Source organism: Didymosphaeria variabile, assembly GCF_027946475.1.
Source record: "Didymosphaeria variabile strain IMI 356815 chromosome Unknown scaffold_4, whole genome shotgun sequence".
NCBI lineage: Eukaryota > Fungi > Ascomycota > Dothideomycetes > Pleosporales > Didymosphaeriaceae > Didymosphaeria > Didymosphaeria variabile.
This window is the reverse complement of record NW_026611623.1, coordinates 4,230,660-4,243,334: the sequence shown is the minus strand read 5'-3', so window position 1 is coordinate 4,243,334 and position 12,675 is coordinate 4,230,660. Positions and strand designations below refer to the sequence as shown.

The following is a 12,675-nucleotide window of genomic DNA, read 5'->3' as shown; positions in this document are numbered from 1 at the left end:
GCATATAGATTCTTCTCCCCAGTACACGACCTCAGCAGATAGACACCAGTCAATCCCACAGCCACCACCATGGGCGAAGACATGGTTAGCACGCGCCGACTGCTCGAGCAAGATCCCAACGCGAAATGGGGCTTTATCGTGTATCGCTGCACCTACGAACGCGATGATCAATGGGCGCGCTTCTTACAGTATCTCAATACGCGTACAAGACTGCGACTGGAGGAACAGGGCAACGGAGACCTGTTCGAGCGCATCGACTGGCAAGTACAGGAGGACCGAGAAAGTTTCGATCACGCTGGCCCTAGAGCACTGAGGAGGTAAGCAGATCTCTCCTTCACTCATGTAAATCAGCTGCCCAAGGGTGGCAACGATAGCTGTACAAGTCGATTACCCAGGTACAAAACCCATCACATGATGTTGTCTCATCACCAATAATGAAGATCCATATACCCACTCATCGCAGCCCAAGCAATAACGAACCACCAAATTAATCTCTCTTCTAGGCATTTCACCGAGGAGGTCCTGCCCACCCTACCGAATCCCAGCACCTCTCGCCATCACGCCTTCGTCGCCGTTTATCAACTTACCCTTCATCGAACGCTCACGAAGGCTCCCCCTGCTGAGGAGTTCGACGCCTACGGTATGGGCTTCGTAACATTGGTGTCAAGGCATGAGAACGAGGGTGAGTTCAACGTCGGCTTGTCGTATTTAGTCCCCAGAGTGTATACACTGTTGGATGCCTGTGGATGGGACAACGTAGATCCCGCAGAGGGGGTTGCGTGCCCTTGAGGTCTCAGGCATAGACGTGGGCCCGTAGAAGCTTGCCTTCGTCGCTTCGTATAATCAAAAGCGAAAAATGAGCAATTCCGAACTTCGTGAGCAGTATAGAAAGCGACATGTTGGATAAAAAACGAAGTGAAAAACATTGAGGAGAGGAGCTCGGTACCGCAAGTACAGATAGATGATTGGTGCTTGACCCAGAGGACACCTTTGAAAGACGACAAGGCTGAAGGTCTAGCCGCTCAACTTTGTTCTCGGACAAACACAAGGTGCGTGCAATACGTGCCCGCTACGTGGCAAGAGCATGCATGGGTGGGTGGGTAAGTGGTCGCACAAATTTGCTGGCGTACGAGGTAGTATCGTGTGGGGGCGTGGTATGATAAGCAGGCAGTCGCCACCGCGTCGCGTATGAAGGACATCCACCCCGCTTAACATACCGTTCTCCGTACTGCACTTCCGGTTGGGTCTGCACTGTACCCACACTTTCCTGGTTTTCAGAGCGATGTTGGGCGTATTTCTAGCGATTGTTCTTGCGTATCTCGCGCTCGGTGTTCTTGTGGCTGTCATCTGGACTGGCCGTGCACGCGTGTTTCGCGATGAGGAACAGCCGTTACTGCGCCCGAGCTCACCAAATGACACGATTGTCAACCCTGAGGACCATCTACTACGTCCTCAACTACCGAGCGAAGATAGCTCGTCGTCCACTATCTATTCTTTATCACAGGATCTTGACCCTCAGAAATATGAAATCCGGATCCTTCGACTCCATGCAGGTGTTCCAGGATGCAAGCTTGAAGCCAGTCTGCAGATTGAGTCTCTGGGGCCAGATATCAAACCCTCTCCGTACGAAGCTTTGTCATATGTCTGGGCTGAGATTCCAGGCGAGGCGGAGATTCGCGTTGATGGCATACAACACAAGATCACGAGGAACCTTGGTCAAGCTCTCGAGCAATTTCGATATAGCGATCGCGACCGTTTGCTGTGGGTCGATGCTATTTGCATCAACCAAAACCACAGCATAGAGCGCGGTCATCAAGTGCGACTGATGGGAACCGTATACGCCCGAGCTTCCGGTGTTCTTATCTGGCTGGGTGCTGAGACTCACGACAGCGCACAAGCAATGCGCGATCTGGAGACGCTTAGTGAAGACAAGCACTTTCGTCAACTCAGCTTCTTTGGAAGTGTGGATGACGCGAGTGGGGATTGGGTGCCAGCGCCCACAGAAAGAATCAATCCACTCGAGAACCTTATGAAACGAACCTACTGGTCTCGTGTGTGGGTAGTCCAGGAGATCGTCCGCTCTAGAAATGCTACTCTAATATGCGGTTCATCGTCCATTAGCTGGGATACGTGCCTCAAGGTTCGCGACAATTGGCCAAAACATTCACGCACATGCTGCAACGCCGAGTGTACTGTTATCGATCCCCGTATGCGGCGTGTCATGAATTGGTTAAACAGTAGCTGGAAGAAGTACAGCAGTAACAACAGCGACCTATTATCAACTCTCAACCAGACACGTGCCCTAGCTGCTTCTGATCCTCACGACAAGATCTTCGGTGCACTTGGATTGGTCGACGATGATCCTTCTCTTCTCGACCCTGACTACGATTCTCCTTATACCGTTGTTTTTACGGAGTGGACCTCTCATATATTCAAAACCACACAGACTCTCGACAGTCTATTGCACACCAACTTCTTGTTACGAAGTCCGGATATTCCGTCATGGGTTCCGGATTGGTCGCAGTACAATCCCAAAGTTCGTTTCCAGGCAGAACGATTGGAGCATCACCGTCATGTATACAACTCCTTCAATTCAGGTGGTAGCTCAGGACTGGGATCGAGATATTTTTCGAATGGCAAACTACTGCGCCTCGGATGCGTACACCTAGGAACTGTCAGTAGCATTGGGCAGAGGTTGGTTTACGACCGGGAAGAGAACCTCACAGATGACCAAAATCAGATTGGGGCGATCAAGAAGTGGAACGAAGTCCTCAACACGTGGGCTCATGTTGCAGGCCTTCCTGATGCCGGAGTTGCGACATACCCTGCGGGCAACACCTACAAAGACGCCTACTGGAGAACCCTAATTTCTGACCACATCACCGAGGTCGGTACGTACCTTGGAACTCGTATTTCTGCAAATGATTATCATCGCTACGAATCGTGGCGCCAATGGTTCTCGGAGCTCGTGCAGCAGCCAGATGAAAGGAAGACCGCATTCTATAAAGACTGTCTCGGTGAAAACCGCGACCATGATCGATTCGACTGGACGATCATGAATATGAACTATGGCCGAAGAATGTTCCGTATCAATAATGGTATGATTGGGATGGGATCGGCAGATATGCTGCAGGGCGATCGCGTTGTAATCTTGTGCGGTGGCAGAACGCCGTTCTTGGTGAGGCCAGTAGACCCCGAATCCGCTTCCAAGGGCCAAGCACATCAGATTATAGGCTACGCGTACGTACACGGCATTATGCACGGAGAAGCAGCACCTGCGAATGACGAAGGCTGGGACATCATCTCCTTTGTCTAAGCCCTACAGAATTAACGCTTCAACAACACCATACGAGTGGCGAGTGGAGTCTAAGGGAGCCTTCTGTTCAATAGTACGAGTGTTCTATATACGCCAATACTTATGTCTCGGAGATCTTCTGCAAAGTCTGCGAAACGAATGAGTACCCAAGCTGGCACTCTCGCCTCTCTCCTGACTGTAGGTCTGACATCTGTTGCAAGATGTTGCTTCCAAGGGCCCCCAAATCATCTATCATTTCTTTGTAGATCCCAGATCTCTGGAGTAGGTGCCCATTCGTGAATAGGTTGAGGACAAAGCAATACTGACTTCCAAGCAGAAACCAGTGGTTTGATTTGAAATCTTGCGCAGCCCTTTCCAGCCATTCCCACATCGCTCTTGACCGGTCGAATTCTTCCAAGATTACATTGGCATTCTCCAGACGAGTCACCAGGCTGAATACGCTACAACGAGACGGGCGATACACCTCGTCCATGCCATCGACGGCATTGGAGATGTCGGCAGAGAAACCGTTCAACAGCCGCAGTACTCGTAGAGCTCTCATCATCTCGTGAGATGCAGCTCTAGCAGGACATACAAAAGCATGTTCGAGAGGAATAAGGCTGCACCAAAGTGATGTTGCAAGTATCCGACGACTGATTGGCCCATCAAGGACGATCGTGCCGAAAGCAGCCAAAGTCGAGTGCATGCCCATGGTGTGCTCGGGTCTCTGGAAGGTCATCACCACGTTCGAGGCTGCGTTAGACTGGGGAGTGCGCATCGTGAAGTTCCTCCATAAGACGACTACTCTGGATGGCTCCTTGGAAGTCTCGAGGCTGCTAATCCATTCCGCAATGGCCTTCCTCTCCTGGACTGTGAATGCGCCGAACATGCGCCCCTTCCACCCCAATTCTGCGAACAAACGGCTCTTATCTGGATCTCCAGGGACAACCCACGACGATGTGGCCAGTATCTGAAGAAATCGATATTTGCGACGTTCCCAGCCATCGCTATGCATCCAGGCGGAGACGTTCATACCTCGGAGACCTCCTATCACTGCACGGCAGGATTGATGAGCTGCATTGCTAGCTTCTCGTTTGCGCGAAAAAATATCCAGGACTTGCTTATCAGCCACGTTAGGGATGGATGGTGATGAGCGTATCATCGTGGCAAGAAGATACCCGGCTTTGACACCTCGCCAATTCCGCTCCCGAGTGCAGGGCTCGCCGACCTCAAGAAACTTGAGAACGGCATCCAAGGCCATAGCGGTATGTCCACTGTCCGCGTTGTCGATTGTAATATGAAGATTGAAGTAGCTGGGATCCAAGTCTAATTCTTTGAGCTCATGAGCTGCAAGTAAGGTATCGAAAGCAACGGCTTCGTATGCCAGGTTGAAGCCCATTACTTCTGCAAGGAATTCGTCCGGAAACATTCCAAGAGCGAGTTGCGCAACGGCTGCGGCCCAAATGTCGGGATCATCGTTCGGATTGGCTTTAGCATCAATGAATTCGGCCGCGTCCCCGGCTGGCAAGGATAAGCCGAAGCTGCGAAGCAATTTCGAGTACAGATGGACATGATTTTTCTTCAAGTCTCCATCTCCTAGCTCCTCGGAGAGGATTTGCCATGCGATGCGGGTAATTGGCCTTAGCTCGCATGCTGTCCTTCTATGGTGAATCCTGGAGAGCCAGGCGCCATCAATAAGTTTGACTGGGGCTGCACGTTCTAGCCAGTACTCAGCATGCTCACGCGTGAGCAACAACTCTCGGTGACCTCCTGCTTTGCGTCTTTGTAGATAGGAGCGCCACGCGGCATCGACACCCCGATTAGCAGATGAGACGAAAGCCTTCAAAGCATGGGGCGAATATGCCTCGAGTGCGAGGATATTCGGTTCCGAGCCCAGGCACTGATGTCCGTCCGAAAGTGCTTGATCGAGAAGCTCGATCAGACGCTCGCTGGCACTTGCAATAGTTGCTGCGTCTATTTGGAATGGGTTCTGCAACTTGTGGTACAAGATCCTATCTCTATGGGCATTGGTCGACGTAGAAGCCTGGACTGCATGTCGTTTGGGTAGGTTGGCAGCACTCTCTGATCTGCTGGACGGGCTTGATCTGTAACGACCCACAAGTGTATGAAATATCAGGACAAGTATCAACGCAACTAAGAGATGGCAAAGCAAGACACGAGGTTCCAAGTGCCAGCACCAGAACTTAAGACTATGGAACAAACCAGCATTATCAATCGCGATGTTCCTCGAGGCTGTCGCAAGCTCAAGGCTAAGGGCGGCTACCGCGTGCTCCGCTTGAGTCACAGGAGGTGATAACGAGGGGCGCTTGATCGATGAAGGCATATACGAAGATGCTGATATTTGATGTGTCAGCTTCGTTAGTGCCTAGGCTACCCTTCGAGTTGACACACTAAATACGACAATCTTCATGTGCCAGCGTGGGGTGCCACACAAGGCTGAACAATCCAACTCCGTTCACTAATATGATTGGCAGCTCCCAGCTCATATCTGGTGCCTTGAGGGACCGCGTGTACGCGCTAGAGGCTCAAGTGTGTACATAGAGGGGGGATCGCGTACGTTAGCCAATGGTTTAGAGGAGGCAAAGAAGGCAATATTAGGCCCCCACCCACGGACATGCTGGCAGCTGGATGTAGACATACACTATCCCGAACCCATATTTCCAGGATTCAATGAATAAATTCGCGCTGTCAGAGTTACGTCTCCGGTCACACCTAACAAATCATCAATCACGGTCGAGCTTCGAAAAGCCAACAGTTTTTGAAGCACATCTTCCACAAGTTTGATCGACTGCCATTATCCCAATGGCAACTTCGAACGAGTTGGAACTCGAAGGACTTCGAAGAAAGATCTTTGAATTCTATGATTCGCACTGTAAATTCCAGGTCTTGAAAACTCTGGAACCTAAGAGACACAATGGCGTTCCTCAAGATCTTTTCGTTCTCGACGCCTGCTTCAATCCACCAACGACAGCTCATTTATCTTTGGCCGCCTCCGCTTTCAAAGGTCACTATTCCTCGTCTACAAGCAGATTGGTGTTGTTGTTCTGCACCAATGGAACAAGGAGAGCACCCAGCCCAGCTACTGTGGAGGATCGAGTTGAGATGATCAGGCTTTTGGTCATGGAGCTTCACGAACAGTATCCTGAGTCGCTTGGCGCCGCTTTCGATATCGCCTTGACAAAGGAAACTACATTTTTCAAGAAGAGTACAGCAATTGCGACTGCTTCTCAAACCGAGTTCCCGGCGTTGTATAGGGAGGCTGAGACTCAGCCCTGCAAACCTAGACAGATCTTTCTCCTCGGATCCGACAACTTCTTCAGGGTATTGCAACCAGAGTTCTACCCAGGGTTTGATCCTCCTTTGTCTGCGCTTGGTCCGCTCTTTGACAATGGTCATGAAATTTTATGCTCTATGAGACCAGATGACTCCCTTTGGATTTCGGAACCAGAAGACATGCGTTTGACTATTTTCGAAGGTCCTCAAGAGTAAAGAAGCTGCTGGGCTCAGAAAAGATTGGAGAAGCCAGATACTATGTGTGGGGCCTTCTGCGGTCGCGACTGGAGTGAGTTCAACGGCTGTAAGAAAAGCAGCGAAAGCTGGTGAATGGAATAAGGTCCGTTCCATGTGTCCACCAAGTATCGTTGATTACGTTCACGACAATGTCATATATGCCAATGACGACCGAGGATTGAAGCACGCACAAACTCTCACAATCGGCATATCAGGATGCACATCATCAGGCAAGACGACGTCGACAGCACTCTTACGGCAGTTGCTTCCTGAACATACCATCTTCATACATGGGGATACCTTCGGACGCCCTTTTGAAGACATGCCTTTGCGAGAAGGATTCGCGGACTGCGATAGTCGACAGAGCGTACACACTCATGACCTCTGTGCAGCGATAGAGTTTACCAAAGCGAACAGCAAGACATCGACGACGGTTCAATCGTTCGAGGCACTGGAGAAAGATCTGCAAGATGCAAAGGGTAATATTGATCCTGGGTTGCTTCTAGATCTAAGAAGTGCAATGGCCAGCGTTTGGTCTCGACTGCTGCACTTTGAAACCATCATTGTCGTGGACGGCTTCATGCTGTACCCTGACGAAGCGTTAAAGGACATGTTTGACATCAGACTCATGCTGCGGGCATCGCGCGAAGAGAGCTGGCGAAGAAGGTCGAGTGGGTATGGCAACCTGAGCGAGGGCGAGAAAGAGTTTTGGCAGACAAAGGCGTACTTTGATGCATGTGTGTGGCACAATTACGAGCTGGAGCACAGGCCGCTGTTTCCTGACGGTGACGTCCAAGGCCTTGTTGATACTGAAGTCACAACTGTCTTGCATGGAATCGCAATACAACCAGAAGTCGACTCCAGCTTCTCAGACACGCATCGCTGGGTAGTCAATGCAATCATCCAAGGTGTTGAGCGCAAGACTTCCTGACTTAGCCTGCATGAGTGTTGCGATTATTTCGAGCGCCATTTTAAAGTTATGCTTCGTGTTCTATTATCAGATGAGCATCGTCTTCGGACTGGAACTATTTTTGCGTGGTCGTCAACACAGGAGCTAATTTGACGCTGTCCTAAATCGGGCATAAGCAAAAAACAATAGAGCCGCTTCTTCCCGAAGCCAAGATTGCAGTTGAACGGAATATGTAGAGCTAGCTCTTGTGCAGACACAATCGAGAAAAGTGTGAGATGCAGGGTGGGGGTAAAGCGCCCTGGAGACTTAGCGTATTCCCCAAAATCATCTTTCCTTCTTGTTGGAGGCACACTCTGACATGTCGCCCCACTATTGACAGCTCACCTGCCTTGCTTCATAGAGATAAAGGCAACCCTGGGATCGCCAACTAGGCAACAGGCACCTGCAACATCATCCACCCATGACTCTTGATGGTCCCAATTATCATATAGCCTTGCTATTCGGCCTTTTGCTGTTGTCGCGTCCGGAAGGTCATCCTCCTTGTTACCCACTGGACTGGACTTATCTGGTGATAATCTCATATTAAAGAGTACCCGCAATCATGTGGTAAGTTTTGGCCGCGGCAGCTCTGAGGTCAGTTCCACAGTATTGAAACAGTATACTAACTAGTCTCTTAGTGGAATCGTTGGCTACGTGAACTACAAATTAAACAGAAGTCGGAAGTACGTCATAACAACACTGTTGGATGGTCTTGCCAGACTGGACTATCGCGGCTACGACTCTACAGGCTTGCTGGTCGATGGGGACGAGACAGACAAAGTTCTACCCTACAAGATCATCGGCAAAGTCGCTGCTCTCAAACAGCTGATCAACGATGAAGACGTGGACCTCAAGAAGGTATATACAACACACGCAGGAATAGCGCATACGCGCTGGGCGGCCAACGGCGTTGCTACGCTACAGAACTGTCACCCTCTTCGGTATGTCATACCTTCCTCTTTGACTACCACTCCAGCCACTCACCATCAACTTGTAGATCTGATGTAAGCTGGCGATTTGCTATCGTTCATAACGGAATAGTTACGAACTACAAGAAATTACGCACACAACTTGCCTCGGAGCCATACCAGTGGGAGGGTGAAACAGACACCGAAGTTGCTGTAAAGCTTGCAATGCATCTTTACGATCAAAATGCAGGCATTGGCTTTGCTGAGCTAGCTTGTACACTGGCCAATAAGCTTGAAGGTGCATTCAGCCTTCTGTTGAAGTCAGTTCACTATCCTGGCGAGCTAATTGCCATCAAGAAGGGATCGCCACTGGTTATAGGCATCACGTCTCAAGATACGCAGCAGATGAGTTCACTGCCCGTCTCCTATCACCCTCAAAGGTTCGTCCAGAACGGCGAAGCGATCATCAACAGCGCGAATAGTACCCACAGCGTCAACGGCACTTCGGTTTCCGAACCTTCGCCCATGTGGGCTCACGAATACTTCTTCGCGTCGGATCCGTCTGCTATCGCTGAACATACGAAGCGAATGGTGTTTATGGAGGACTGCGATATTGCACATGTGCATTACGGTCTCCTGGACATTTACAGCATCGGTAGTCCCGACGAAGCAGGCTACGGGCGACCTGTTCAGACGTTTGATCACCTTGACGGCAGCATCCCAAGCAAAGGCACCTATGCACATTATATGCAGAAGGAGATTTACGAGCAACCGGAGATCATTGAAGCCGCTCTAAAGGACCGACTTGATGTCGAGTCGGGGAAAATAGACTTTCAAGGTCTCGGTCAACACATGGACAGAATTCGCACTTGCTCCAAAATTAGTTTCATCGCCTGTGGAAGCAGCTACTATGCCTGCTTAGCGATGCAAGAGCTGTTCGAAACGTTGACGAATGTCACTGTCTCGATCGACATTGCCTCGAGCTTCCTTGACAAATTGTCACATATCTCGGCCGATGTCGCTTACGTCTTTGTCTCTCAGTCTGGAGAAACTGCGGAGTGTCTGACGGCACTACAGTATTGCCAGAAGCGTGGTGGATTTACAATCGGCATTGTCAATGTGGTAGACTCTTCGATCGCTCGTCTGACGCATTGCGGGCTGTACATCAACGCCGGTGTCGAGATTGGTGTTGCCACTACAAAGGCATACACTTCTCAACTGGTGCATCTTGTACTGCTTGCTCTGGCTTTGGGTGCAGGCAATGACTCGACACATGATCGACGCAGAGAAATCACCAAGGGCCTGCAACGTCTACCGGAACAGATGCGACGGATTCTAACACTGGATAGCAGCATCAAAGAGCTCTGTGAGACGAAGCTGATGCATAAAGCAAACATGCTCGTGCTCGGAAGAGGGTACCAATACGCTACCGCCCTTGAAGCGTCGCTAAAGATCAAGGAAGTAGCATACATCCACTGCGAAGCTGTGCTTACGGGCGAGTTGAAGCACGGCGTACTTGCACTTGTGGACGATAACTTTTCAGTAGTCATGATTGCTACAAGAGACAGAAGTTTTGAGCGCAGTCTCAATGGATATGAGCAACGTAGGTCGCCCTCTACGGATCGCTATAAAGAAAAATGCTGATCATGATTCAGTACTTTCTCATGGGGGAGACCCAATCATATTATGTCAGGAAGGCGAGACAGCTTTCAACATCAGTAACGGACATTGCATCGAAGTATTAGAGACGGTAGATTGTCTGCAGTCAGTCTTGAACATCATCCCGCTTCAGCTTATGTCATACTGGCTGGGAGTATTGAGAAACAACAGCGTCGACTTCCCTCGCCATGTTGCAAAGTCTGTCACGGTTGAGTAGAATCGCTCGGATGTTAAGCTGCGGTCATATTGTATCAAACCTTATGCATGTTCTTCCGTGATAACGTTTCCTGCACTTTATTTGTAGTAAGTGCATTGTACGGGCTTGACAAGGTGGCTTCACAAGCACCTCGCCGCTTATCTATTCGTGAAGAGTCTAGTCGATGTGTGTAGCCGAAGTAAACGTAACTCTCGTTCAAGGTACTTGCTATATAGACTAGCCTCGCAGCCATGTCTTCCACATACGACCATAGGACACTGAAAACTAGGCTTCCCGTCCGCTCAGCCATATATAAGCAGTGTACCGGCGGATTAGTAGTTGCGTGGGTGACCAGCAGCGAATACCCGCTGTTGTATGTTTTTACCATTCTCGCTGGTGTGGGGACTGCTAGCGATCTGTATCCACCGGCGCAGAGCTTAGGGCACGGCCCGAACAAAGTGTTTACTACACACTTTTTGTCCTTCCTCGACCTCTTCCCCTTCCTTCAAGCAACCTTAAGCTGTCATGCCGCTTAAGGGTGCCGCAGAGAGTTGTGTCAAGGGTATCGTCATTGAATTGCTGCGTTCATGTGAGCCCAAAGACATTCCCATTAGAGATCGAGATCTAGGTGTCTTGGGCTTTTCTTCGCGTACTCGTAGAGATTGCATCTTGGGTGGGGAGTATGGTCTGGTTCTTGACTGGTCGTCCTGTGTGAAAAGGCTTCGCAGCGAGCCGACGCTTGCAACGGTGATTGCTATAACAACGTCAGGGGATATTCTACTCTGAGCTTGGGTATTCTAATGAAAGTAGAAGATCTACCAATGTTTGCCTCAATGTGTGTCAGAAACAGGATCAAGCGTATCTGTAAACCCTTGTTCCCGGCAAGTCCCTTTGTGGCGATTACGCAGCGAACAATAGACACGATTACAGTCACGATCTCGACTGAAAATAGTGTGTATAAGATCAACTTCTTTTGTGTCGCGATTCTCTTGACGTTGGAAAGTAGTGCGAAAGGTATGGCGATGACTGTACCGATGGTTAGTAGATCAAAGAGATAGTGTCGATACACTCACTGAGGCAGTCTGTTACAACGATGAGGACCGTCGCTACAATGAACGAAGCTTGCCTCCTTGCTTGTACACTAGGTTCAATCTCGCATCGCAACACCCCTATCTTAGCCCAGCAATCGTAAGGGTTGATCGCCCAGATCGCGAGGTATGTGACGATAGTAATGCACAAAACACACGTCCAGTACTTTCTCAAACCTGGTAATTTACAAGCACCGATGCTCCGAAAAAATATCAGAAAAGATAATTTCACACACCATAACGAAGTGTAGAACAACACTTGTGTAATGGGTTTACTGAGGAACAAGTTGTGATAAGCGTGCTCGCCAATAGCGTCATCGCGGCCTGACGATATGGTGGCTTGAGCAGCCATTGGCATGGCAATGCTCCAGGCGAGCACAACGAAGAAGTCATCCCAGAAGAAGCGCTTGAATCGTCGATATCGCGCGTATAATCTACCGCAGAGTGACAACGAGGTTATGGCGCTGATCAGCCATATTGCAGCCTAACTTGTGTAAACCATTGGGACGAGAAAACGTCTAAGTGATACTGACCAAGCGACCTGAGTTCGCTGCTTGCCCGTCGCGCGGTCTTATGTCGATAGACATATATGTGATAAAGAAGAGCGATGAAAGCTTTCGAGCGGCCACAAGGGATTTACACAATATAGAGAGCTCGTAATTAAATTGAATCCGGGGCGAGGCCCTTGTGTATCGCCTTCCTTCGCTCTGATTCGTAGTAACGACTCGGCGCACCAATGCTGTGCGACCATGACAATCCAAAACCTGCCGAATGACTTCCTAGGGGTTAATTGATCGCAGGAACATGATACGTTTACCTCGCATCTGGTGTTGTCCTGCGACTGAATCTTGCACAGGAATTGAATATCAAGTATAAATAGCGGTAACCTGCCCTCCTCAGGCGCTTATTTACAGGCGAACCTTCGAAATCATTGGATGGAGAAGAGACCGTAGTAGTACGTATAGCCCTGTATTCAAGGCTACCTTCACAGCTAAAGTAGGCTTACGTCGAAAGTACGAGAAGGCTTAACCATCGAAAATGATCCGGCC

The 12,675-nt window shown here is 49.8% G+C and overlaps 4 protein-coding genes across 4 annotated transcripts; 3 read left to right on the top strand and 1 right to left on the bottom strand.

Moving 5' to 3' along the window:
* Nucleotides 1–69: 69 nt before the first annotated feature.
* N0V89_006286 (uncharacterized protein) lies at nt 70–3,316 on the top strand (the record flags this gene model as incomplete). The annotated part of the gene is made up of 3 exons (XM_056215056.1): nt 70–317; nt 504–682; nt 1,302–3,316. 3 exons carry the CDS (start codon nt 70–72, stop codon nt 3,314–3,316), a joined length of 2,442 nt encoding a protein of 813 aa, XP_056072323.1.
* Nucleotides 3,317–3,416: 100 nt separating this feature from the next.
* On the bottom strand, nt 3,417–5,524 carry N0V89_006285 (uncharacterized protein; the record flags this gene model as incomplete). Its single annotated transcript, XM_056215055.1, has 2 exons — nt 3,417–5,285; nt 5,519–5,524. The coding sequence occupies 2 exons, from the start codon at nt 5,522–5,524 to the stop codon at nt 3,417–3,419; spliced, it is 1,875 nt and encodes a 624-aa protein (XP_056072322.1).
* Nucleotides 5,525–6,118: 594 nt separating this feature from the next.
* Nucleotides 6,119–7,757, top strand: N0V89_006284 (uncharacterized protein; the record flags this gene model as incomplete). Its single annotated transcript, XM_056215054.1, has 2 exons — nt 6,119–6,707; nt 7,219–7,757. 2 exons carry the CDS (start codon nt 6,119–6,121, stop codon nt 7,755–7,757), a joined length of 1,128 nt encoding a protein of 375 aa, XP_056072321.1.
* Nucleotides 7,758–8,337: 580 nt separating this feature from the next.
* GFA1_1 (glutamine--fructose-6-phosphate transaminase (isomerizing)) lies at nt 8,338–10,559 on the top strand (the record flags this gene model as incomplete). The annotated part of the gene is made up of 4 exons (XM_056215053.1): nt 8,338–8,342; nt 8,414–8,716; nt 8,773–10,286; nt 10,339–10,559. 4 exons carry the CDS (start codon nt 8,338–8,340, stop codon nt 10,557–10,559), a joined length of 2,043 nt encoding a protein of 680 aa, XP_056072320.1.
* Between the last annotated feature and the right edge of the window lie 2,116 nt (nt 10,560–12,675).